This window comes from Canis lupus, chromosome 18 (genome assembly GCF_003254725.2).
Source record: "Canis lupus dingo isolate Sandy chromosome 18, ASM325472v2, whole genome shotgun sequence".
Lineage (NCBI taxonomy): Eukaryota > Metazoa > Chordata > Mammalia > Carnivora > Canidae > Canis > Canis lupus.
In genome coordinates this window covers 25,332,747-25,358,367 of record NC_064260.1, presented here as the reverse complement: position 1 = coordinate 25,358,367, position 25,621 = coordinate 25,332,747, and the positions used below count along the sequence as shown (strand labels likewise).

Here is a 25,621-nt window from a genome sequence, read left to right as displayed (position 1 = left end):
TATAAGGCAAACCCGAGGCGCGGGGAGGAGGCGCCTCGCCCACTGCCCCCCACACCTGCCCAGGTTGAGCCCGGCCTGGGGGCCCCCGAGAGCCCCCTGCACCCCGACTCCCCGCCGCGGGGGCCACACTGCCCTCCTTCCCCGCGGGTGTCTCCCAGTGGCACAGCCTGGCTCGTGGCCTGTCCCTGCCGCTGCAGCTCCCGAAGCCACAGCCCTCCGTGTCCCCACCCCTGGAGCCACGGCCCGGGCCAGGCAGCAGCCACCGGCTATGACGGAGAGTCGGGCGGGGGGGCAGGGGGCTGGGGGTGCTGCGAGGTTTTCACCAGCCTGGGCCACTTTCCACCTGTGTCACTTGGGACACACAAGAAGTTGACCAATTGCGACCAATCCGGTCACCTCATTAAAGCCAACCGTTTTCAGAATACCTGAGGTGCTCCCAGGGGCGGTGAGGTGCTCCCAGGGCAGTCAGTGCACTCGGGGTGCGACCGGCGCCCACCTGGGCAACCCCGCCTGCAGCACAGAGTCTCTCACTGGGTCCTGGAATGCACCCCGCAGGCCAAGTGGACACCCCGGTGGAGGGCCAGGCAGCCTCAGCCTCGCCCCAGTCTCACAGGGAGGCACGACCTCTTTGGGGTGCCACTGCCCTCACCGGGCCCAGGGCCCTGGAGCTCCCTCCGGGTCAGTGAGGCCGTCAGACCACAGAGAAATGCCTCGGACACACTCGGAACGGCTCCCCGCGCGGCCCATGCCACAGCCACGCCGGTGACAGTGACAGGACGTGAGCGCGTAAGGCCCCCTGAGACGGCCGTAGGGATGACCAGCAGGTGAAGAAACCGCGGTTCAAGAACGTCTATGAAAACTTAGAACAGTAAGAACTGCTGACTAGGAAGGAAGGTTATACCCTTTCTCCTCTGCCCTCCCCCTCCCTGCCCTTCCCTGTCCCTCCTTCCCTTCCTCCCTCCCCTTCCCTCTCTTCTCTTCCCTCCCCCTCCTTCCCCTTCCCTCCCCCTCCCTCCCCTTCCCTTCTCCTCCTTCCCCTTCCCTCCCCCTCCTTCCCCTTCCCTCCCCCTCCTTCCCCTTCCCTCCTCCTCCTTCCCCTTCCCTCCCTCCCCTTCCCTCCCCCTCTTTCCCTCTCCCTCCCTCCCCTTCCCTCCCCCTCCTTCCCTTTCCCTCCCCCTCCTGCTCTCCCTCTCCCACTCTCTGCCTCCCCCCTCCCACTCCTCTCTCCTTTCCCCTCTCCTCCTCCCCCACCCTCCTTCCCCTTCCCTTCCCCTTCCCTCCTTCTCCCTCCCCCTTCCTCCATCACTCTGCCAGGTCCTCAAGGTGCAGACTCCTCTCCAGACTGAAGAGGCCAGACACAGGGCTCCCCTCCCCTAGCAGCATCCAGAGGGCTTCATCCTGGGAGGAGGGACTTCGCCTTGCCTGGCTGCCTACTGCTGAGTCTCTGCCGAGCCCCAGGAGAGTGAAGTCCAGAGACTGGGGCTCCCTCTGCCCAGCTCCCCATCCCCATCTTTGCATAGAAGCTGTGCCTGGGCCTTGCAGCACAGAGATGGGGGACCCCGGCTGTCCTTTGGGTCCTGAGAGCAATGCTCTCTGTCCACTGAGCACTCGGCTCCTCAGAGCCAAGTTCCCACCGCCGCTCCAGGGAAGTGGCTCAGATGTCTTGCTGGGAAGAGAGGCAGGGCTTAGAAGCAGGTAGTTCCTGACCTCTCCCCCAGACACTGCTTTCCTCTGCAACAGAGCCTGAGGTTCAAGCCAAGGGGACTCACAGAAACGGTGCAGCCCGCAATAAAGGGGGGACAGGCCGGGACTCAGGGAAGACACAATCTCAGCTGTGGGTCAGCTCATCCGCAGAACGAACCCTGGAATACATACGTGGAGTGAACATTCCTGGGGTCGGAAAAATATCAAACATTCACATCAGAAAATATTCCTTCGAAGGAGCCAGACCTTGGTTGGATTAATGTGCAGAGCGATTTATACAACAAGGCAGGGTTGAAATGGTAGAGGGATCAGTGACCAGTTAGGGGGGCTCAGGAGGACGTGGTCCCGCGTCCCTGCCAACACAACATGTGGCCTTGGGCTGGGGTCACAGGGGAGAAAAACTACCCAAGCCAGGCACTCATGTTAGAGCGAGAGGCAAGAACGAACCTGGGAACCGGAAACCAGAGCCGGAATTGCTGCCGCATGTCCTGCGGACCGAGTTTCCACCAGAAACCGCTGAGGCACCCGAGGGAAGACGGCCCATGTTCTGGAAGGAGCAGCCGCCAGGCACCAGCAAGAGTCCGACGTGGCCTGGACAACGGGAAAGGACCCCAAAGAGCCGGGTCCAAGGCCGCGGGGCTGAGGGAAGGGGCTCGGGGCCCAGGAAGCCGCGAGGCTTCATCTCAACAGGCCGTCCGTAAGAGGACAGGCCGCGTCTACGCGGACGTGGAAGATCCGGCGCTGAGGAGGACGTCGCTGCAGTGGATCAAGGGGACACGAGCGTCTGCGGGAGACCTGGCGAAGGCCCCTGAGTCCTGAGCTCCCGGGACCCCGCCCCATGCCCCGTGGGGGACCAGGGACAGGACAGGGCCTGGTGCTCCCGGCTGGCAGGGACCCGGTGCTGGGACGTCTGCCCGGAGCAGGCTGTCCTCTGTGGCCTCAGGGGAGCCCAAGGCCACCAGCCGCGGGGCCAGCGGGGCGCAGGGAGTGGTGTGGCGGGCAGGCCACAGTCCTGGTGGCTGGCACCCGATCCCGGGTGACACACGCACCCCCACAGCGGGCCTGGGTACTCGGGGCACCCCAGGACGTGGGCAATAGCTGAGCGCTGCGGGAGGCCCTGCGGGGCCAGGTCACCTCCCTGCAACCCCAGGACCGAGGGCCGGCCGTGGTGACAGAGGGCGCAGCCCAGAGGGAAGATGCCCACAGGGGACGCAGAGCCGCTGTGAGGTGCCCAGGACTGCCGTGCCCCGCGTCGCCCATGGCGGCCCGCGTGCCAGCAGCTGCGTGCCAGCGTGTCACCGCTGCAGGACACAGGCCCTGCGTCCACACGACAGGGTCTCCGGGGCCCCAGGGAGGAACAAAGCAGCCACAGACACTAAGACGCCTGAGATGCGGCTGCAGCACACGAGCCCAGGGAGAATCCCAGATGCGCAGACACGCGGCAGCCCCGCGGAGGGCAGCCCCAAGGGGCGCACGGGGACCCACGACCACCAGGTGCTTGGCATAGGCCCCGGGCGGCGACGGCGGACCCGGAGGGCACCCACGTCAGGTGCCACACGCACATCCTGCACCTAAGCGCCAGGCCCGCAAATGCACGGCAGGAATGTGCTGGAGGCCCAGGGCCCCCCGCTGCCAGTGGGTGCAGCAGCACCTTGTGTGAGGCCGTTGACTTGACAATAGATCAAGGACAATAAGATATGAGTCAGGCAGATGACAGTGAGTGACAGGCCTCAGCAGCCCGGCCTAGCCCCCGCCCACGGAGCCTGCACAGCACCAGGAAACCAAGCCCAACCTACCCCCAGGCCCTGCCCAGCTCCCGGCCACACCTGCTTGGGGCCACATGGCCACCTGCACTCTTCTTCCCCGGGCACGCCTGTGCCTCCCCTCGAGAGATGATGCAGAACAAGGTGGACGTGCGGGGGGCCCTCCTGAGCACGGCTCCTGCGACAACCACGGTGATCAACGTCCCGGAGGAGACGGTCGTGCCCGACCATGTCGTCTGGTCCCTGTTCAACACCATCTTCCTGAACTCGTTCTGCCTGGGCTTCGTGGCCTTCGTCTACTCCGTGAAGGTGGGTGGGTGCGGGCCGGGGCCTCCGCCCAGGGTGCCAACCTCAGGGACTCCCGCCCAGAGGGCGCTCGCGGGAGCCCACGTGTGTGTGGTGAGTGCGCGGCCCATGTGGCTGGCCCCAGGAAGGCGCGGGGAGGCCACACGTGGTGCCAGCGGAGGGCAGGGTCCCCCTGTGCCCACCATCCCCAGAAGCTCTCCTACCCCCTGGAGCCTCCGCACATCGAATTTGGAACCCGAGTCTGGGCCAGAGGAAGCCACTGCCCTGAACGCTGCTCAGCCTGACGGGGCGAGTGGCCAGGGAGGGGCCCAGAGCCGGGCAGGGGTGACCCCGGGGTGTCCAGAGGGGGCCGAGGGCCGAGGAAGGACGTGGAGGCCCCAGAACGGACAGGCCCCGGGGCCCCGACCTGCTCAGGCTCCAGGGAGGTGGACGGGGTCCCAGGTGGGGGTGAAGGGCAGGGCCCGCCAGGGCGCCCCTGAGTCCCTGGTCTGGGAGGACCCGCCCCTCACCCCACTGTCTGCGTGTCGTCCCCAGGCCAGGGACCGGAAGATGGTGGGCGACCTGACCGGGGCGCAGAGCTTCGCCTCCACCGCCAGGTGCCTCAACATCTGGGCACTGGTCCTGGGCATCATATCCATTGTCCTTCTGGGCATGGCCTATGCCGCGGCCTACGGGGCCCTGTTACAGGTCATGCAGGAGAGCGGCCGCTACCACTAAGAGCCCCCGCAGGACGCCCTGGGCCCCTCCTCGCCCGCCGGCTGCGCCCCAGCCCCCAGCCCTCTGCTCCAGGTGCACAGACTGGCCTGTGTGCAGCCGACTTGAATAAAGAGCCCTGTGTGTGACATGCTGTGACCTCCCTCCCGGGGCCGGGGGATGTGCGGGGAGCCCCCGGTGCCCTGGGCCTGAGCACACCAGCCCCCTGCCCAGTGTGGGGCTCCGGGGGGCAGGCACGTCCTCGGGCTTGGCTGGTGCTGGTGCCTGGTAGGAGCAAGGCCTGGCCAGGGTCCTGGGGGGTTCCCTGACCCAAGGACGCCACGAGTCCAGCACAGCCTGGGTCCCCAGGGTCAGGCTCTGCCTTCCAGGTGTGTGGGAGCCGCGAGCCGGGCTGGGGAGGCACAGAGCTCTCCCCTGTGCGCTGACGGCAGAAGCGACAACCACACCCTGCAACTAAGCCCTTGGACAGGAAACCTGAGAGGAGGGACCCGTCCCCCCACCGCGGCCCTGCCCGCAGGATGCAGTGGCTGCCCAGGGCCCTGCCAAGGGTCTCCCGGCCGCTGGGGGTCATGGGGCTTGGGTGTGAGCTGGGGCCAGAGCCTGGGCCACACGGGGGGCGTGGGCGGGGGGCTTGGGGCGTGGGGTGTGGGGCCGTCCTCGGCTCCTCTCCCCGGGCAGGGGGCACTTCGCACAGGCAGTGGTGTGGGAGGTCCCAGAGGGGGTGGGTGCTGGGCCCGGTCTACACGGCAGCCTGCAGAGGCTGCGGGAATGCGTGGCCGCAGGCCGGTGTCAGGGTGGGACCCTGTCGGGCACCTGCCTGGGGTGTCCAGGCTGCGGGGTCCACAGTGGGGCAGCCCCGGCCCGGCTCCCTCCCTCAGCAGCCTCCAGCACCCCCACTGGCTCCTGTCCCCTCCTTGGAAGGCAAGTCCCTACGTCCTCAGAGACACCCAGGTCACAGGCCGGCGCCTGCAGTCACCCTGCCCCCTGCCTGCCGACCGGGTGACCTGGGGCCGCCCGCTGATTTCCTGGGTGCTCCGGCTCCCGGCATGCTCCTGGCCAGGGTTCCCCCCAGGGCCAGCTCTCTCTCTCCCTGCACTCCCCCGGCCCGACCCCCTTCCACCTGTCCCTCGGCCTCCAACACGCACCTGACAACCTGACACCTTGTGCCCAGGAGGCTACGCTTGTGGTGTGTGATTCCCAAGTCTCCTATTTTACAAGTTTTCCAAAGTTTGCTGGAAGCTCCAGCGGAGGCTCCTTGGGATCAGGGAGCACCCGCAGGCGGCCCGTCTCCACCCTTTTTAGTAATAAGCCGAGACCAGCGGGGGCAGGTCAAGGGTGCGGGGAGTGGGAGGCGGGGGAACAGGCCCGGGGACCCCCTGCACACCCCTGAGCAGGGAGAGAGCCAGGACCACCTGTCCTCAGCCTGCCCCGCCCGGCCCCCTGTAACCTGACACCGGGTCTGGGGCCACCCTCCTGGTACCTGGCCAGTTCACCACTTTCAGAAAAGCCAGGAAACAGAAACTTTGGGGAAAGGAAACCACTGGGGAAGGTGGGGCCCCGAGCTGCCTCCCGCATCCGCATTCTGCGAGCTGCACCTGCCACCATGAGCCGCGCCCCTCGGCCCTTGCTCCCTGGCGCCCGCGCCGCCGGCCCCCCCACCTACGAGATGCTCAAGGAAGAGCACGAGGTGGTGGTCCTCGGGTCGGGGCGCCCCAGAGCGCAGCTCCCGCTACCACCACCGTGATCAACATCCGCGGTGACACAGTCGTGCCCGACCACGTCGTCTGGTCCCTGTTCAACACCGTCTTCATGAACTGGTGTTGCCTGGGCTTCGTGGCCTTCGCCTACTCCGAGAAGGTGGGTGGGGGTGGGAGGGGGAGTCCCTGGGGTGCGGGGTGGGGATGGGGGCGCCTGTACCTGCAGGGAGGCTGCAGCAGCCCTACGCCCAGGGTCCCACGGGTTCCCCTACTGACCAATACTAGAAACCACATCCCTGGGCTTCCCGTGTGGCCCCAAAGCCCCCCCAGGAAGAAGAAGGGACTTCAGGGGAAACTGAGGCCAGGGAGGGGCCAGAGCCGGGCAGGGGTGACCCCGGGGTGTCCAGGGGGGCTCAGGGCCGAGGAAGGACGTGGAGGCCCCAGGAGGGACAGGCCCTGGGGCCCCGACCTGCTCAGGCTCCAGGGAGGTGGACGGGGTCCTGGGTGGGGGTGAAGGGCAGGGCCCGCCAGGGCGCCCCTGAGTCCCTGGTCTGGGAGGACCCGCCCCTCACCCCATGTCCGCGTGTCGTCCCCAGACCAGGGACCGGAAGATGGCGGGCGACCTGACCGGGGCGCAGAGCTTCGCCTCCACCGCCAGGTGCCTCAACATCTGGGCGCTGGTCCTGGGCCTCCTCCTGACCGTCACCTTCGTCATTCTTGTCTCAACCGGCTCCCTGGTGATTTTCGAAACAGTTTCCGAGATGGTAAAACATTACGGAGGGTCGTAGTCGGCGCCGGAGGCCTCGGGGCCCCTCCCGTCGCACTGTCACCTTCACGTCCCTCTAGCGCTGGTGTCAATAAAGCACGTGCCTGTGACCTGCTGCGCTCTCGCTGGGGGGCCCTTGGAGACGCCCGCGGCCCCGCTGCCCACCCTCGGCCCGTCGCCCGCCTGCACCTGCTCCGGCGTGTGTGCCAGGTGGGCTCGTCGGGGCCTGGCCTGCATCTAGCCTCTGGCTGCGGGGACACAGGAGGGCGGCGTGGGAGGGGTCCCTGCTCCCCAGAAGTCTGCGCCCTGACCGATGGCTCGTGTGGGGAAGAGGGGCAGTAGATTCAGGCTGTTCCTAGCTCCCAGGGACCCCGTGGCGGGGAAGGTGGCGGGAAACCTGCTGCCAGGAGCGTAGCCTCTACGTCCAGCGGTATAAGCTCCGTGTCCCTGCTCTCGAGTTGGGGTGTACCCTTGCCCCGAGTGGGGTCACATCATCACCTCCTCGTGTCGTGGCCTCCGTATCGGGGACACTGTGGCTGCCCCAAGGCAGACCCCGAGCACTGGGGCTCCGGCTGCGGTTCCCCAGTCCCGCGTCCCTGCCCCGCATCCGGCGTCCTAACTCGCAGATGCACGGGGGAGACTCAGGGTACCCTTGGTGGAGGGGGGCACGCTGGCCCATCAGCCATCCAGTCGGTGAAGGAGGCGATCCCGGCCCCAAGAGGCCAGTGGGGTGAGACCCCGGCCGGGTGGGCAGGGCAGCCCCACCTTCCCGGATCCGCGGCACCTGACGGATCCCTTGCTGCGGAGGAGCGTGTCCGTCCTCCCTTCCCCGCCCCTACTCTGGGCCGCCCCGGGCGTCTCGGGGTGGACGCCTGTCCGTCTTCATCCCGGGACCGCTGCCCCCGTGGCCGGAAGAAACTGTTCCCTCCAGAGCGCCCTTGGGAGGTGCTGCGATGCCTCCGAGGCTCATCCGCGGCCTCACCCCGCCACCCACCCTGGGGCCCGGGCACCTGGCGGCCCCGGAGCGCGTGGCCTCGAGGAAGCACTCAGGGGTGGAGCCCCTCCGCCCCGCGCTCCGCAGCCAGCACCTGCCCGTGGGCCGCCCTGGCCTGCGGGAGGCCTCAGCTCCGTCCTCCGGTTTGCAAAAGCATCACCTCGAAGGGCTTTGTAGGCAGCACGAGAGGGTCGCCTCCCAGCAGGACCCTGCTCCCGGCACCACAGCTCAGGGACGGTTTTGCCCGCTGTGACCATCCTCCCAAGAGCTGCGAGAACGTGACTGTGCCTGCCCCTCAGGCCGGGGCCCGTGCCCGCGGCGATGCCCCACCCGCGAACGGGCCACCCCCCGCACCGGGAACCCTAAGGGTGAGGTTCTGAACCCCTGGCTTGGGGACCTCGGCCGACGTGGGGACAGTGCTGTGCCTGGAACGGCCGTGGACGTCTCCCCACCCCCGCCCTGGCATCTCTTCCATCTGTCTGCTCCCGACCCACGTCCTTGCATGAGCCGCTAGGGACGTGGGAAGGAGAACGTCTCCCGACTCCTTGGGCCGCTCTCGCGAATCAGTACAACCAAGAGGCCACGGAGGGCTCCGGGGGGGGCCCACGTGGTCAGAGCACTGGTGCGGCCCCGGCTGGTGACGAGGGTCCAGGGACAGTTGGTAAAAATGAACCCTGGCCCTTGCGACCCGCTGACCCTTGGGCAGAAGGGCTGGGAATGGAGGCGATGCTGACGCCCTGCGGGGTCTGACGCTGCTTAGTGCGTGTGGCCCGTCCTCCCCCCGCACGTTGGAACTGGGTTAAACTAAGGTTAAAGCTGCCGTTATTTGACCGCCAAATGGGTTTATTTTTTATTTTTTATTTTATTTTTTTGCCAAATGGGTTTAATCGGGACGAGTAGAAAATTACAATTCTAGAAAGGCAAACGATGGCACAACTGTACAAAAATCCCAAAACAGAGGAACAAAGATCTTTCATAGATTGGGGGGGGAGGGAGGGGCTGTTGTAAAGGAGAAGTCCATTGGAGTGACCTGGGGTTGGGGGTCCTGGCTTCCCACTGGTTAGGCTGTCACTGTGGGGGGGGGGGGCTGTGCTCCCCCTGGTCGGCTCAGACCCCCCGATGGGCTCTGCTCCACCTGCAGGGGCTGTGCCTCCCCGGATGGGAGAGGGTTGCCGCTCATGGTGGGCGATGCAGCTCGTGGGGGGCGGACGCGGGAGGCAGCTCTGGGCCCCACCTTCCCCAGTGGTTTCCTTTTCTCTGAAAATTCATATTTTGGTGCTCAGGGAGTTGGGAATTGGCTGGGTCCAGGAGGGCGGAAAGCGGAACCAAAGATTGGTGTCAGGCTACACAGGTGCTGGGCGGGGCTGGGCGGGTGCTGGCGGGTCAAGGGCTGAGGTCTCTGGGGGTTCCCTGTCCCAGGCTCTCAAGTCAGGTGCTGTCCCCGCTGCCCCACCTCCTCATCCAGGGCTCAGGGTGGCCCCAGGACCTCTTGTGGCCTGTGAGGCGCCCCCATCCAGACTCCAGGTGCTGCAGGGCCCCCACCGCGCACAGCAGGCCCCTCAGGCCCCACACAGAGAGCCCCCAGGCCCCCAGGCCGCATCCCAGGGGTCGCAGGCCTCCTGTCTGGAATCCATTCCCCTTCCTGCCTGGAGTCCGTGGTGGGGAGGGGGTGCGGCATTGTGCATGCGCAGGTCAGGACCCAGCAGGCGGAAGGGGCGTCCGGCTTGTGTCAAGGGTCCATGTGGCAGCCCCGCGGGCATAGGCCAGCGAGGTCACGCACCCCTGCCTTCCCTCCCCGCCCCCCCACCTGCTCTGTGGATGTCGTGTGTGGTGATGGAGGAAGTGGGGACTTTCCCCTTCTGCTTCCGGCCTGCGCCCCCTTCTCAGGGTTCGGTCGGCTCAGCTCGGGAGCCAGGACACGGCCCCGCCCGAGAGCCAAGGCTGCAGGTCCTCTGCTGCCCGCAGTCCTGGGCCGCTGGGAGCTCTCGCCGCAGCCTGGGGGCCAGTGGGCTCCACACCCCAGTCCAGCCTCGCGTTTCCCAGTTCACTGTGCAGCACCCCCAGGGCGCCCCCAGCTGCTTCCTGCCCACCGCCCCCCTCACCCCCCCACCCTGCAGGTGTCCTGTGAAACCTCGCTGTGGTCCTGGTGTTGTGGCCGCACACCGAGCCCGAAGGTGTCCTGATGGACCCAGCACCGGGCCCCGGGGAGAGGACCTGGCCCTGGTGCCCAGTGTTGGGGGAGGTCAGGGAGGGCCGGGTGGACCCCCGCTGGCCCCAGGGCTGCCGCCGCCCCAGGTCATCTGTGCTACACAGGCCAGTAGCGTGGAGTGGACTACACAGCTGCTGGGGTGAGGGCGAGGCCCAGGGGCTCCCAGGCCCCCCCACCCTGCGGCGGCGCAGTGGCCGTCCCCTCGCGGCTGGGCCGGGGTTGCAGGCGCCCAAGGCCCCGCCGAGGGACACGTTGTGGGATCTGTGCGCTGGCGGGTTCTCAGGGTTTCCTGGCACCGCGGCCAAGCTTGGAGCCGACCAAACTGCCTGGAAGCAGATGCGCGGTGCTGCAGGAGCCCCCCGGGGCCTGCCTGGGTCTCGTCCCGAACGTGACGTGTGTGCGGGTGGTCGCCTGTGTCCTCAAGCCTCCATCAGCCCCGACCCCCAGAGTCTTCCCCAGGTGGGGGCCATTCAGACCCACATTCAGAACTTGGGTGTCTTAGGGTAGAGACGGACTTAGGCCCAGGCCCATATGTAGATTAGGGTCCTGAATCCTGGAGGGAGTAACTAAGTAGGTGGGGAAGGGCGGTCCTGCATCCCTGACACCTAGCCAGGGAGTGCCAGCCACCCCGCAGCAGGTGGGAGCACAGGGCATCCCGGGAGAGCACAGCCCATCCAGGTGGGGCACAGCAACCCCCCCTCCCGACAGTGACAGCCTAACCAGTGGGAAGCCAAGACCCCCAGCCCCCAGGTCACTCCAATGGACTTCTTTACAACAGCCCCCCCCCCCCCCAATCTATGAAAGATCTTTGTTCCTCTGTTTTGGGATTTTTGTACAGTTTTGCCATCGTTTGCCTTTCTAGAATTGTAATTTTCTACTCTTCCCAATTAAACCCATTTGGCAGGTTATTATTTATTTATTTTGTTAAAGATTTATTTATTTATTTATTCAGGGAGAGCAAAAGAGAGGGGCAGAGACACAGGCAAAGAGAGAAGCAGGCTCCATGCAGGGAGCCCGACGTGGGACTCTATCCCGGGTCTCCAGGAGCACACCCCCGGCTGCAGGTGGCGCTAAACCGCTGCGCCACCGGGACTGCCCCCTAGCGGCTTCATACTTAAGTTTAACCCAGTTCCAATGTGCGGGGTGGCGGGGAGCATAGGGTGAGAGGACGGGCCACAGGCACTAAGCAGGTGTCAGACCCCACAGGGCGTCAGCATCGCCTCCATTCCCAGCCCTTCTGCCCAAGGGCTCAGCAGGTCGCTCAGGCCAGGGTTCATTTTTACCAACTGTCCCTGGAGCCTTGTCACCAGCCAGGGCCGCACCTGTGCTCTGACCACGTGGGGCCCCCCGGAGCCCTCCGTGACTGTTGTGCCCAAGATCGCGAGTCCGAGAAACCACCGAGGAGCCGACTCTGATGCAGACACACGAGGGTTTATTTACAAGCTGGAGCTTGGGTCTAAGACACAGCGGAGCAGGGACTTGGACCCCGAGGTGGGTTTCAGCTTAGTTTTCAGGGCTGGTCTCGGGGACCTCCAGGAGGTGGGGAGGAATTTCTCAAGTTCTGTTTACGTTCTGATATGGCTCCTTCAAGGGCATTGAGCTCTGTTTTTATTCTAATATGGGGCTTTCTAGGACGTGTAGCTGCAAGCTGTTTGCTTCCTGTAACTGAAGTAATGTAAATCTCAGCTCTTATTCCCAGGGGCCTGGGATGGCTGGACTTGTGCTAACGCTGAACTTAAAGTGGAATGGCCTTAATTTTCTTGGCCTCCACAGTGACCTCTTGGTTGTACTGATTCACGAGAGCGGCCCATGGAGTCGGGGGACGTTCTCCTTCCCATGTCCCCAGCAGCCTATGAATGGACACAGGTGGGGAGCAGCCAGATGGAAGAGATGCCCAGGGCCAGGGGTGGGGAGACAGACGCAGTGTCCCCAGATCGACCTGTGGTCCCCAACCCAGGGGTTCAGAACTTGCCTCATTAACATAACAAAAACAGCTGATCACTTGAGAAATTCCCAAGGCTTTAGGGATTCTGTACCAGAAATGGGGATGAAGAAAAATATGTCTTATAAATCACAGTATCACAATATGTCAATGGGCAAAGCATCATCCTGGTCCCTTTCTGATGGGGTGTGATGGGCCCAAGGAATCATGGGGCTCCATGTGTCTGGCGGCCCCTGGTTTGTGTCCTCCCGAATTTATATGTTGAAATCCTAAAACCCAAAGTGATGGCATAGGAAGTGGGGGCTTTGGGAAGTAAGTGGGTCATGATAGCATCAGCCTCGTTGTAGGAGACCCCACAAGCCCCTCCCAACTTGTGGCTCACAGTGAGGAGATAGCCACTGCACCCAGGAAGAGGGTCTCACCCGAACCGGCCCACTCTGCCTGCCTCCCAGCTTCCAGACTTGTGACCCTAAATGTCCTTTGTCTACGAGCCCCCTAAACCTATGGTACTTCGTTATAACAACCCCAACAGGAGGTTGCAGGGCAGTTAGGTGGGAGACCCCAGGGCCCTTCTGCCAGAGTAAGCGTCTCCGTCTGGGGTTTACCGAGAAGTGTGTCCCCTCCACGGAAGGGTCAGCCAATAGGCTGCGGACCCTCCAGGGGGCCCAGAACAGCCCTGAGCTCCCCCTCCACCCCCTGAGGGCCCCGAGGAGGCTGAGCAGCCGTGGGCTCATGGAGCGGGGCCGGCCCCTGGGCCCATGGCCCAGAGCTCTGGGCAGCACCGGCTTGGGCCGGTGGCGCGGGGCCTCCTGTGTCCCACCCCGTGGTCGCCTGGGGCCGCTCCCTGCGCTGGACGCCGGGAGCCGGGGGAGCACGGGGAGCCCGGGGCAGGGCTGGGGCGCGGGCTGGGGGTCAGGGTCGAGGGCCCAACCCTGGGGGCCTCCAGCCCTTCTCCACAGCTGAGGCGACAAGCATCCACCGGGGTCCCCAGGGGCACCTCCAAGTCCTTTGGGCCGCGGGGCCGGGGCTCGGTGGGCAGGGCGGGCAGCCCCGGCGGAGCACACCCCTGCCCCTCGCAGGCGGCTGGGGAGCTGGGGGGTCAGCGGGGCTGGGACGGGGGGGGGGGGGGGGGGGCCTGCTTGGGGGTGGGGGTGGGGCGCGGGGTGCAGGTGCGGAGGGCGGCGGCGGCAGCGGGGAGCCAGAGGGACTCAGGTGGGGGGTCGGCTGGGGCTCGGCCGGGAGGGGGGAGGCTCCTGGGGGGGAAGGCGGGGGCTGGGGGGGCAGGCTTGAGGGGCGGGGGCGGGGCGATCAGCGGGCGGGGGCTAGGTGGCGGGGGGGGGCTCCGGAAGCTCTGGGAGAGCTGGGGACGGCGGGGGGCGGCACTCCGGGGGGCGGGAGGTCAGCGGGCGGGAGCTCCGGGGGCTGGGGGCGGGAGGCTAGCATGGCGGGGGCGGGGCGGTCGGGGGGCAGGGAGGCTCTCGAGGGGCGGGGCGGGGGCTCCGGGGGGGCGGGGGACAGACTCGCGGGGCGGGGGCTCCAGGGCTCGAGGGCGGGGCGGGGTCTCCGCGGCGCGGGGGGCGGGGCTCCGGGGGCGGGGCGGGGCTCAGCGGCTCGGAGGCGGGGCCTCGGGGCGGGGGCGGGGCCTCGGAAGGCGAGGGGCCTCGGGGGCGGGGCCTCGGGGCTCGGGGGCGGGGCCTCGGGGCTCGGGGGCGGGGCCTCGGGGCTCGGGGGCGGGGCGGCGCCCCGGGCCGGGCCGTCATTCGTCGTCACACTGAGCGGGCGGCGCCGGCGGGGCCGCGGCGGGCGGCGGGCGGCGGGTATAAGCGGCCCCGGTGCCCCGGCCCCGGGAGCCCGAGCCGGAGGAGACGGCGCTGGAGCCCATGGACACGGCGTACCCCCGCGAGGACCCCCGGGCCCCGGCGCCCCGCAAGGCGGACGGCGCGGCGCACACGGCCCTGGCCGTCGGGGCGCCGAGGCCCCCGCCCCGGGACCACCTGCTCTGGTCGGTGTTCAGCACCCTCTACCTGAACCTGTGCTGCCTCGGCTTCCTGGCGCTGGCCTACTCCATCAAGGTGGGCGGGCGGGCGGGGTCCCTCGGGGCTGGTGCAGGGGCTGGGAGGCTGCGGCGGGGCGTCCCGGGGGCACCGCCGGTGGGAGGGACACTGGATCCGCCAGGCCGTGGACCTGCTCCTCACTTCGTGGGGTGGTTGCGCTGCGGCAGGTGCTGTTCAGGAAGCGCAGGGTCCTACCCGGGGCGAGGCGGGCGCGTCAGAGGGCACAGGCTGGGGGGCGCTATGCAAGGGGGCTTCTTTCATCAAATGATGTTTCACACTCGGGGGACTCCAGTGACCAAAGCCCCCCAGGCTTCAGCTCCTGGGGCTTCTCGGCACCCCAGGACTCCCCACCCACAGAGGGTCCTCGGAAGCTGATGCTGGCAGGGATGGCCTCTCCCCCCTGCACGCGTAGAGACCTGGCCCTGCCCCTGGTCCACAGGCCCGAGACCAGAAGGTGGCTGGAGACCTGGAGGCAGCCCGGCGATTCGGCTCCAAAGCCAAGTGCTACAACATCCTGGCCACGATGTGGGCGCTGGTGCCGCCTCTGCTGCTGTTGGCGCTGGTGGTGACCGGGGCGCTGCACCTGTCCCGGCTGGCCAAGGACTCTGCGGCCTTCTTTAGCACCAAGTTCGAGGACTCGGACTATGACTGACGGGCTGGGCCTTGTCCGCATCCTGACCCGTGGACCCTGACCCCAGGACCACCCCCCAGGGCAGTGTCCCCAGGGACTCCATCCTGTCCCCCCGTCCCTGCCCGGAACCCTGACTCCAGCACAGGGCCTGATGCCCCACCCCCTCCCACCCCAGCCTGGGCGCCTAACGCTGACCCTGAAGATCTATTGTGTGGATCCCGGTGGCCTCACTCCAACTGTGATGCCCCCTCCCCCAACACTGTGCCCAGGGTGCACCCTCCCTCCTCGCCCATCAGACTCAGGCTTGGTTTCACAATTAAAAGTGCCTGGTTCCAGAAAGTGCCTCCTGGCCTTTTTGCTGGGGTGGGAGAGGAGCCACCCGAGGGGCCACCCAAGCTGCATCCCCCTGGACTGACCCCAGCATGACGGTTGGATGACCCATTCTGTGTGCTGGGCCGTGCCCTGATGGTCGCCTTCACTCAGGCACTGGGTGGCTTGTGGCTTCTGGGGTGGAGGCGCCAGAGTATTTTAGAACGCAGTTTGGGAACTCGGGGTTTTGATGTCTGCTGCCCTGCTGGGCCTGTGGTTTAGTGGTCTCTCTTCCAGAACACGTGTGCCCTTCCCCCTCTGCGTGTGCACTTGTGTGGACTTGTACCCTCCAGGAGTCCCTGAGAGGACACCCCTCTTCCTGGCCCTGCATGTTTCCCTTGGTGGGTCAGGCGAGTGCCAGCCCCCTTGTTTGGGTCCTTCTGTCTGTCCCTAGGACTCCTGCATTCCTTGTTCTGAGAGATCGCGGTCCCCACAGTGGGTTCCATCCCTCCTGGGTCAGTGACGCTGAACACAGAGACACAGGAGTGCAGAGGCATGACCCTCCGGTCACCCGTGCCCACATGCATCCCACACACATGCGTTTAGGCAGAAGGTGAAAGCTGGGGGGCTGAGCATCCCTAGTACTAGATACGCATCCTTGTATAGTCTCTCTCCCTTGAGCACGGCCCCCCTTCCCAGGAACCAGCAGAGCTGGCAAAGAGGGGGGTGGCTAAGCATGCACACACCCTGTATGGCTGGGGGTGAGGTCCCTCCGGCCTCACTGTGGCTGGTCCAATGACAGGGCAGTCTAATTGCAGGGGCCTTAACCTCAGGGTGGTTCAGGCTTGTGGGCACCCCACCCAGGGCTCCGTCCCCACCCAAGGAGCCCCCTTTGCCTACCCATCAGCCTGGGCTGGGTGTGGGGGGTCGGCTTCACCGCTGTACCTGGAGCCTCCGAGTAGTCCTCTCTCCTGCGACAGCCAACAGCTGGCCTAGCTGACACAGGGTGCTAGACGGTGTCCTGCCCTGGGCCGGAACATGTGCTGCAGGGAGGGGTGTGGTGCCTGGGGCCTGGGGCCTGACACGGTGCACTGGCCCGCGCCAGGTGCTGGTCCCATGTGGGACTGAGGATAAGGGCAGTGGGCCAGCACTTGGACCAGGATGGATACGGTGTGCCAACCCTGAGCTCCAGGTTTGGCCCAAGAAGGGAGCAGCTCACAGGCTGGGAGTGAGGATCAGCTGGTGTGAGACCCATGTGCATGCCCCCAAGCAAGCCTGCTATGGTCTGCGGGTCCCCACACCTGGTGAGGGGCCCCGAGATTGTCTGGCCTGTGCCCAGGTGCTGAAGACACAGTGTGTGGTGAAGACAGGCATGGGGAGGGTGGCCAGCCGTCCTCTGCATCCCGGGCTGCCTCCTGGGCAGGCCGAGGAGCCCGGTGAAGTTCAGGTCAGTGGCTGCCACGGAGCCCTGACCAGACGTGGCTGGCACGCGTGTATGGCCACCCTCCCTGGTCTCCGTGGAGGGCCCCTCGCTGTGTACAGGTAGAGGCACACGTACGCGGCGCGTACAGGCAGGAGGGACCGGGCTGTATCAGCGTCGGGAGTACTTGTGCCCACGCCGGGCTCCAGGGCTGCAAAGGTAAGCCTCTGCTCTACCGGGACGGTGCCCGCCAGCACGCCCTGCTCTGGCCGACCTGCCCTGGGCTTTGCCACGTGGCCAGTGGGTGAGGGAGAGCCTGGGGCACCTGGGCAAGCCCTCGAAGGTGCAGGCTTCATTCCCTGAAGTCATGTGCCTGCAGGGACCAGCACCGACCTCCCTGCGGATCTGCAAGGCTGCTGTGCACCCTCGGAGGCCACCCTTCGTACCACGTGCTGCAGAGACAAGCCCGGGGACCCCTCGTTGCCTCCACCTGCCCTCCTCATGGCCATCTGCTTCTTGGAGAGCTTGGACTAACTGTCCAGCCAGGACAGACGCGGGACAGTGGGTGGCCTGAGCGAAGGACAGTGGCAGGCCCCCCGCCGGCTCTGTACAAGCATCCACTGCACTTCCTGTGTGACCCCATCCTTTACATAGGCCTCACTCTCGGCAGGAAGGGGGCGCCAGCTCCTCAAGGCAGCAGACTTTCTCCCAGCACGGACCTTTAATTCCTCAGCCACACTTGGTGCACGTGGCACGGCTCTCACCAAAATTTTGGCAGCGGGTACCATCTCCCCTCATTGAGAAACCCTCAAGGCCCCAAGTTGGATGTGCCCACAGATGGGCTGAGGCCCCAGGAGGAGGGGCAGCCTGTCAGGACAGGTGGGCCCAGGCCTGTGGCCTTGAGTCTTCCAGGCTGGTTGGAGGCGAGGTGCACGGTCCTGCTCTGCACCCTGCCCCCACTCTTCCTAGCTGAGAAAGGCCCGTGATGGAGATGGTGCAGCCTCACTGAAGTGGCCCGGAGGCTGGAGGAGCCACGGACTGAGGTTGCTGAGCACACCTCAATTCCACTGTGCCCGCCCCTCGCCTGCATGACACGCGAAGTTCCTTTGTGGTCTGTGATGGAGAGTCCCGAGGACTCTGCAGGGGGCCAAGTGTGCCTCCTGCCCCTCGGCCCTGCCATCCCCTACAAGGAGGCTTGCGCCCCACCCGCCCCACCCTGTGGGGTCCTGGGGCAGGGTACTGGTGCAGGTACAGGCGTGGGCATCGGCCCACAAAGGCAGGCACAGATGTGGCTGAGTGTGAGGCCATGGCTCAGCTGCAGAGGGCCTCGGGTTAGAGGCAGACCGTCTTGAACTTTGGGCCAACGAATTCAGATTTTCCCAGGAGCCAGGAGGGTGCTGAGGAGGGGTGGGTGCAGCCGGAGGGGGGTGCCCACAGAGGGAGGAGCCGGCCCGGAGGACCTGGGAGACATCCGGAAGCCTTGCTTGTTCATGCAGGCGCAGAGTGCCCAAGACAGCACCAGGGCGAGGAAACTGGGGTCCCATGGGTTGTGGGGCAGGGGTCTAATGTCCTCAAAGTTCTCTTAGGAAACTCCTGGAGTGGAACCTGCTGCCTCTGCTCCAGGCGGGAGTGACCTCTGTATCCGTCCAGCAGAATGGGGGAAGGAGACTCTGTGCCCTGCAGGGAGAGGGGGCATCTGGAGTGGGGGCACACATGCAGGGGGCAGCCCTGGGGCGCTCACCTGCTCTGGATGCTTCGGTGAGTCTGGGCTGGCTGCCCACCTGGGAGCAAGGGAACTCGTGTGTGCGTCAGCCACAGCTCAGCCTCCAGCGGCGGGGCCCCGGGTCCTGGCTGGGCTTTAACCTCAATCGTCACGGAGCCCTCGGAGAAGGAGAAGTCCAGCCTGTTCCCCTGGTAACACAGGCCCCGGACGCGCACTGCAGAGACCCCCGCCGGACACATGGGGTCGAAGGTCACGCCAGCTCCGGTGATCCTGCGGGAGGGAGGCGGTGGTGAGAGCAGGAAGTGGGGGGCACGCGACTGCTCCTGGCCAGCGCCCCACTCACCGGAACCCTGTGAATCCACAGAGCGCCGCCTGCAGGAAGCCCCCCATGCCGGTCAGGAAGTTCACAGCGCCTGAGCCATCTGCATTCTCCGTCCACACCTGCCCGGGCACCGCGGTTAGTGCCAGGCTGCCAGGCCGCCAGGCCGCCACCCCGACCCCAGGCCAGGCTCTGACCCTTTGGTGACCGCCCCTGAGGCTGGGCTCCCGCCCCGACCCCGGGGGCCAGGGTGGAGGCAGGTGTGCTGGGCACGAGGGCTGACCCGCCGCTGCCGACCTTGAAGGGCTCAGCTATGTTGGCAAAGCTCCTCTCCAGGAAGTCCTGGGCCCGCCGGGGATCCTTCAGCTCCATCCAGCCCACGGCGAACATGCTCTGGGGCCAGAGTCAGAGGACGTGCTGGAGGGGAGCCCCGCTGGGGGCCGGTACTGGGGCTGGGGGGCCGGGTGAAGCCGCCCCGAGGACCGCCGGCCCGCCCCTCCCTCCGAAGCCTCCTTACCCAGGTCATGGCCGGGCCTCTTGGGGACGTTGCAGCCTCATAAATCTCCAGGTTCCTCCTGCGAGTGTGAGGGCTCAGGTGGAAAGGGACGGGGTACCCCAGGAGCACCACGTCCGCCTGCTTCACCTCCTCTCCTGGGGAGGGACGGGCGCTGATGGGCGAGGGGGCGGGAAGGCGGGGACATGGGTCCAGGGGAGGGTGAAGGGGCCCGAAGCAGCCTGAGGGCGCTCACCAGGCTGGTACCCGTCAAACTCAGGGTGGAAGTCCTGCCTCGGGTCGAAGGGCACCTTGATCTTTTCAGCCACCGCCAGCCACTCAGTGGGGACAGGCCGCCCCAGGTCCCGGGCCAGGGCCGCAGCGAAGCGCAGGCTGCGGGGAGGCAGGGAGAGGGAGCTGCAGGCCCAGCCCCCCGGCCCCCCGCGTGCGGGCAGCGGCGCAGGGGTCTCGGGTCCTACTTGTTCTGGACCAGGACGTTGGTGTACACGGAGTTGTCGACCCCTGAGTGGTATTCGTCGGGCGGCATGACTCCTACGCACACGGACAGGAGCTGGTGTCCAGGGCAGGGTCCCAGGGACCTGCCCCGATGCCAGCAGCCCGCGTGGGGCTGGCAACGCCGGAGCCAGAGACCACGTGCCCCTGAGGAGCGTCCACCAGCCGCGGCTGTCCCCGCCTCTCCCCGACCACCGCCCCCCACGCCCCCAGGGATGGCCCTGCCCTCCTCGCGCCTCACCCTTCAGCTGGTACTCCTCCTCCTCGGGGCTCCACTCCACGCGGCTGCACCAGAACTCAGCCACGGCCCTGACCACGTCCCAGCCACCGGCCTCGCGGAAGAGCTGCACGTCCTGGGGAAGCCGCGGGCAGTGGGCAGGGGCCACGCCACCCGAGGTCTCGCCGGGGCCCCTCCGAGGGCCTGCCGTGGCGGGGGTGGGGCGTGCCCGGGCCTGGGGGGTCGGGACCCCTCACCTGGGTGGCATGATAGTACAGCTGGAAGGCCAGCACCACAGCTCCGTTGACGTGAATCTCCTGGGCGCCGTAGACGTCCTCGGGGCAGACCTCCCGACCAGAGCCTGCGCTCTCCCAGGCAAACTTGGCTCCCTGAGGGCCGCGGGGGAGGAGCAGCCTCCAGGGCTCTGGGTGGTCCACGGGCGGCCCACCAATCCCCAGCCACGGAGGACAGAAGTGGGCGCACCGCATGTGCGGATGCCCTCATGGAGGGGCACCCCGCTGTGTCCCCGTCACAGGCCAGGGCGGCAAGGGGACTCGAGCTGGGCCCAGCTAGGCTGCTCTGACCTGGAGCCAGGGTGCTGCCGAGCCCCTGGAAGAATCCAGGAATCCCAGCCCTACCCAGAGGAGAACCTGACGGGATGGGTGCAGGCCGAGGAGGAATGTGGGGACACCAGCCCGCAGGAGCCCTGTAGGGTGGGTGCCAGGTCCCCCTCACCTGGTAACCCAGCTTCCGGGCGTTGTCCAGGGCCCCATCCAGTGTCCGGATGCGGTACTCCAGGAGGGCCCTGGCGGCCTCCGGCTGGAACAACAGAACGGTCGGGAACATCCAGAGATCCTGAGAGCAAGGAAGTGCCCCTGGCTCAGGAGCTCCCCCAGCATCTGTGTGCCCGTTTGTGTCCCCGCCTGCCCCGTGTGCCTTGGCCCAGCCAGCCGGCTCCACGCTGCCTCCCGAAAGGCCCGGGCTCCGTCCAGCTCCTTGCCCCCGCCCGCCGGCTCCCTCCCGGGCCCTCCGAGGCTGCCCGCCCGCACCCCCCAGCCCACGTCGCCGTCTCCAGGCCCCGGGCTCCTCGGGTTAGTCCCCAGCAGGCATCTGCGGCCCCCGGGAGCAAGGCCAGAATCCAGGCACGGAGCACCACCGCTCGGCAGCTGCCCGACCGGGGGTGAGGGACTTGGCTCCACCGGAGCGGGCCTCTGGCTGCTGGACAATCTGATGAGGACGCAGTAGCACCCCGGCCCCGCCCACTGTACCAGCCGAGGCCTCCCCCTCCTCCCCTGGGCTCCCCTCAGCGCCCCCAAGTCCTTCCCGAGCACACCTTTGTCAGGGTCACTCCCCAGCTACCTACAACCCGAGAGCTGCTCTCGGTGCCCTGGGGAGGTATCCTGTTGCCCCGCCAGGTGCTGTCCAGCTGTGGTGTTTGTCCCTTCTGGTCGCTTTGCCTGAATCACTCTTTTCTACCCAACTCCTATATGTTCTTTGTCAGAGATCCCACATCCTCCAGGCAGCCTTCCCTTCCGCCGTGGCCTCTGTGCTTCCCAAATCGCAGGCCCCATCCCGGGGGGCAGAGCCGGCAGCCGCGCTACGCCCTCAGCACAGCATCCTCTGTGTCTGCGGGCTGCCCCGTGGCTGCTGCGTGCGGGGTGGAATGGTGCATACCTGGTCCCAGAAGACGTGGCCCCAGTAGCATTCCTCTCGGCTCCCGTTGGACAATCCCCCAGGGCTGAGACCGTGGCAGGTGTATCCTGGGGCCCCGGGCTGGGGCAGGGCACTGACCAGATAGTAGAGGGCACCACGCAAGGCCTGGCGCAGGGGGAGGGGCCCCACCACATCCAGGCCACAGGTAGCCCAGAGCTGGGCCCAGGCCCGGGCGTGCGCAGCGTACAGAGTGCCCCCCACCTGCAGCTGCAGGGCCTCGGTGAAGCAGAGTTGGGCCTCGGCCTGGCTGCCACCCACCACGGTCAAGAACTCCCAGGTCTGGTCTTCCTCGCTTTCCCCAAGGGTCAGAGCTGGGGGCACCGGTGTCCACAGCATGTGTACCTCCTGCTGGGGCCCTCCAGGTTGCTCTGGGGTAAGCGTATGGCCATAAAGGTACCTGCAAGAGTGTGGCCATGTCTAAGGGACCGGCTCCCTCCTTGGAGCGCCGGCCGGCCCTGACCCCCTCCTCACCGGGCTCCTTGGAAATCAGGACCCAGATGCAGGTCCAGGTCTGGGCTTTCCGGGGAGAAGGCTGACCGCAGCAGCACCGTGATGGGCCAGCTCCCCATGGCCACACGGGTGATGGACACAGTGAAAGCCATGACGTGAGGCAGTGTGCGGTGGGCGTAGATGCGCTGGGAGGCCTGAAAGCTGGGGCCCTCCAGGGTGTGCAGAAAGGAGCCTGGCAAAGGGCAGGGCCAACCCCTCAGTACAGTGGATCTGCCGTGGGAGCCCTCACTGCCCGGTCTGCAGAGGACCCAGGAGAGGACCCAGGCTCCTACCCCAGGCTCTGGAGGGTGGTCTGCAGAGGACCCAGGCTCCTACCAGCTGGGGGGGGGGGGCCTGCAGGGCGGTCTGCAGAGGACCCCAGGCTCCTACCAGCTGGGGGGTGCCCTGCAGGGCCGAAGCCCTGCCCTGCCGTTCTTTGTGAGTGAGGCATCCTGAGCTGGGAGGAGGAGGGGCCTGGATGGGGCTGCTCCTGGGCCTGCTGCTGTTTCCCCCTCAGCTGCAACAGGGGCTCGGGTGGGGGAGCAGGGCCGTGGTCACCTGTGTTTGTGTCCAGGACAAACGTCTCCGTCAGCTCACGTCCTGTCTCTGCAGGCGCCTCCAGCTGGACATTGAGGGGACTGGGCAAAAGGGCCCGGTGTGTGTCCCCGCCAGCCCCGTTGTACACGCCGCTCACATGCAGTGTGTCATGATACACACGCGTGCCCAAGTACGCGTTGGTCACGGTGGCCAAGAGCCGGGGGTCACTGGGCAGGGAACGGGCAGTGAATACGGTGGGGTCCTCACCCGCATCCTCCATGGAAAGGCGTGCTCAGCCGCGCGGTCTGCAAAGGGGGAGTCACGGCTCCCACCGCTGGCCCGGCCTCCCCCTTCCTCCCTCCTCGGACTGTCCCTAAACCCCAAAGCCCCCCCCAACTTGGGTGATGCATCCAGCAGCGGGTGGGGAGGGGTGCGGGCCACCCGGGCAGCCCCCACTTTTGAGCTACCCCAGGAAACTTTCACCCCAAGAGATGCCCAGACTCCTAAAACTGATGTCCAGAGACCCAGCTGGGCCCCCGAACTCCCACCTTAGGATCTCAATTCAGGGTCTCTCCAAGCCGCACCCCCACGAGCCCTGATCTTTTAGGGGCAGTGAGGAAGCCTCAGCCTTCCGGACAACGGCGCTCAGCAGGGCGGGGCGGGGCGGGGCTCGGCTGGGCCTGGGGGGCGGGGCTCACCGCGGCCGCCCCGTCGCCGGAAGGTCGTGCTGTCCCCGCCCCCAGGGCCGCGCGGGGCAGGCGGAGGGGAAGGCGGGGCGGAGGGGGGCGGAGGGGGGCGGAGGGGGGCGGGGTCCCTCTCCCGGGGCGGTGCAGGGCGGGGCGGGGTCCCTCCCTCGGGGCGGAGCGGTGGTGGGGCCGGAGGGGGCGGGGCGGGGCGGGCCGGGGCGGGGTTCCTCCCCCGGGGAGCGGGCCTGGCGCCGCTGCTGCGCGGGTGGCACCCGCGGGAAACCGCGTGAGGAGCACACTTTGAACTGTGACCTTAGGGACGTGCCTGGGATGGATAGGGCCAGGGCCCGTGGCCTCGTGGGGGGCCCCGTCTGCTCCCGGAGGAGCCCTTCACTTCGCCGCACCTTGCCCCCCCCCAACCCCCCGCCTCTGCTCCCGGGCCCCTCTCCGCTCCCGGCCCCCCTCGTGCTCCCGGCCCCCCCCCCGCTCCCGGCCCCCCACCCCGCTTCTGCTCCCGGAGCCACCCCCGCCTCTGCTCCAGGCCCCCCCCTGCTCCCGCCCCCAGCCTCTGCTCCTGGCCCCCCCTTGCTACCCCCCTCCCGCCTCTGCTCCCGGCTCTCCCCAGCGCCTCTGCTCCCGGAGCCCCCAGCGCCTCTGCTCCAGGAGGCCCCCCCCTGCTCCCGCCCCCCCCCCCCGCCTCTGCTCCCGGCGCCCCCTGTTACCCCCCCTCCTGCCTCTGCTTCCGGCGCCCCCCCCCCCCCGCCTCTGCTCCAGGCCCCACCTGTTCCCGGCCCCCCACCGCCCCGCTCCCGGCGCCCCCCTCCTCTGCTCCCGGCCCCCCCAGCCCCCCCCCCCCCCCGCTTCTGCTCCCGGAGCCACCCCCGCCTCTGCTCCAGGCCCCCCCCCCGCTCCCGCCCCCTGCCTCTGCTCCCGGCGCCCCCCCCCCCCCGCCTCTGCTCCAGGCCCCCCCTGCCCCCCCCTCTGCTCCTGGCCCCCCCCCCCCCGCCCATCCTGCTCCAGGCCCCCACCCCCTGCTCCCGGCCCCTCCCCCCCCTCTGCTCCCGGGCCCACCCCCTGCTCCTGACCCCCCCTGCTCTGGCCCCCTCCCCACGGGCCCACGGGGCACTCCAGGGCGGCACCAGCTGCGCTCCCTGGCCTGGCCTGAGCCACAAGCCCCGGCTCAGGCTCCAACGAGCCTCTGGAAAGCAGCTCCTCTCACTCACCCCCCCCCCCCCCACAGGTGCCGGACACCGCCTGTGCAGCTGCGGAGGCCTGCGCTGTCCCCACACCCACTTGGTTCTTCACTTGCCAGGGCTCCCCGCTCCCCTGACCCCAGGCAGCCTCTTGAGGCGGAGCAGCCTCTCTGCTCTGCTCTGCCTTCCAGGGTCCTGGTCCCTGTGGTCACCCTCACGGTGCCCCGGTCGGGCCGGGGCCTTCTGTTCAGAGGCCTGCGGCGGTGGTGCCCACCTTGTCTGGAGGACGGCCAGCCGGCACCTCGACCCCACCCTGACCCCCTCCTCTCGCCTGGCTGCCACTCCGGCCTCCGGGCTGCTTCTGCAACGGTCCAAGCATGCTCCCTGTTATGGACTGAATGTGTGCCCCTAAATCCTCGGGTTGAAATCGGATTCCAAATCTGACTTTATGTGGAAGCGGGGGCTTCGGGAGTTAAGGAGGTCAAGAGCTGTCGAGAGTGGGATTAGAGCCCTTCTAGGAAAGGCCTGGGAGCCACCCAGACAAGAGGCAGTGAGAGGACAGCCTTCTGCGGCAGGAGGGGCCTCACCACCTGGACCCTTGCTCCAGCGCCAGAGAAATAAACTTCTGGGAAGCCCCCCAGTCTATGGTGTTTTGTCACAGCAGCCCGACCTGCCCAAGACACTCCTCGTCACGGCCTTGTCCTTGCTGTAGCTCTGCCTGGAACATTTTCCCGTCCAGACTTCTCAGGGCTCGGGGTTGGACATCTTTCTGTTTTCAAGCACCCTGCGCTCGGTTAGACTTTCCTAGACTCCTTACTTGTAACCAGAACCCCTGGGCCGCATGGTCTCCCAACACTTGGCCCTGCTTTACGCTCCCCCAAAGCCCTGGCTGGCCCCTGTCTAAACCTGTTAGTCTGTCTTCCTGGCAGGTGCAGGAGGGCAGGGGTTTTTGTCTGTTTTGTGGGATGAATGGCTGGACTTGAACGCTGATGACGGAAGGGGGATTTCCCCGGAGCAGGGAAGGCACCGACCCCCTTGGTCCTCAGGAACTGGCTGAGCCCCGCGGTGTTGAGCAGAGACCCGAGGCTTTGGGGGCTGTGCACCACTGGCCTGTCCATCCAAGCCAGGCCTCACCTTAGAGCTCCCTCCAGTCAGGCTGCAACCCCGAGCCTCAGTTCCCTTCCTGGGACAGGTTGGGGATCAGAGGAAAGATTGTGAACAGTCGTTAG

The 25,621-nt window shown here is 67.1% G+C and overlaps 4 protein-coding genes across 10 annotated transcripts; 3 read left to right on the top strand and 1 right to left on the bottom strand.

Moving 5' to 3' along the window:
- Positions 1-3,519: 3,519 nt before the first annotated feature.
- On the top strand, positions 3,520-4,615 carry LOC112663548 (interferon-induced transmembrane protein 1-like). Its single transcript, XM_025452626.3, has 2 exons — positions 3,520-3,776; positions 4,308-4,615. The coding sequence occupies exons 1-2, from the start codon at positions 3,597-3,599 to the stop codon at positions 4,488-4,490; spliced, it is 363 nt and encodes a 120-aa protein (XP_025308411.1). The 5' UTR covers positions 3,520-3,596; the 3' UTR covers positions 4,491-4,615.
- Positions 4,616-5,177: 562 nt separating this feature from the next.
- Positions 5,178-7,060, top strand: LOC112663546 (interferon-induced transmembrane protein 1-like). Its single transcript, XM_025452622.3, is given in 3 exon segments — positions 5,178-6,189; positions 6,192-6,344; positions 6,781-7,060. Coding segments are annotated over 3 exon segments (444 nt in total). The 5' UTR covers positions 5,178-6,090; the 3' UTR covers positions 6,973-7,060.
- A 6,802-nt stretch (positions 7,061-13,862) lies between these two features.
- Positions 13,863-15,119, top strand: IFITM5 (interferon induced transmembrane protein 5). The gene is made up of 2 exons (XM_025452624.3): positions 13,863-14,167; positions 14,589-15,119. The coding sequence occupies exons 1-2, from the start codon at positions 13,976-13,978 to the stop codon at positions 14,799-14,801; spliced, it is 405 nt and encodes a 134-aa protein (XP_025308409.1). The 5' UTR covers positions 13,863-13,975; the 3' UTR covers positions 14,802-15,119.
- A 2,092-nt stretch (positions 15,120-17,211) lies between these two features.
- On the bottom strand, positions 17,212-23,192 carry PGGHG (protein-glucosylgalactosylhydroxylysine glucosidase). Of its 7 annotated transcripts, none has more exons than XM_025452617.3 (14): positions 23,062-23,192; positions 22,535-22,818; positions 21,959-22,169; positions 21,449-21,884; positions 20,510-20,629; positions 20,032-20,163; positions 19,799-19,910; positions 19,524-19,596; positions 19,301-19,437; positions 19,069-19,202; positions 18,849-18,944; positions 18,576-18,673; positions 18,251-18,502; positions 17,212-18,205 (listed from the first exon to the last, which is right to left on the bottom strand). In XM_025452617.3, the coding sequence occupies exons 2-14, from the start codon at positions 22,791-22,793 to the stop codon at positions 17,998-18,000; spliced, it is 2,268 nt and encodes a 755-aa protein (XP_025308402.3). In that variant the 5' UTR covers positions 22,794-22,818; positions 23,062-23,192; the 3' UTR covers positions 17,212-17,997. The 7 variants fall into 7 exon arrangements, 5 of the variants coding, with proteins under 5 accessions (XP_025308402.3, XP_025308403.3, XP_025308404.3 ...); XM_025452618.3 differs by having other exon boundaries at positions 17,212-18,186; positions 18,291-18,502; XM_025452619.3 differs by having other exon boundaries at positions 21,689-21,884.
- Between the last annotated feature and the right edge of the window lie 2,429 nt (positions 23,193-25,621).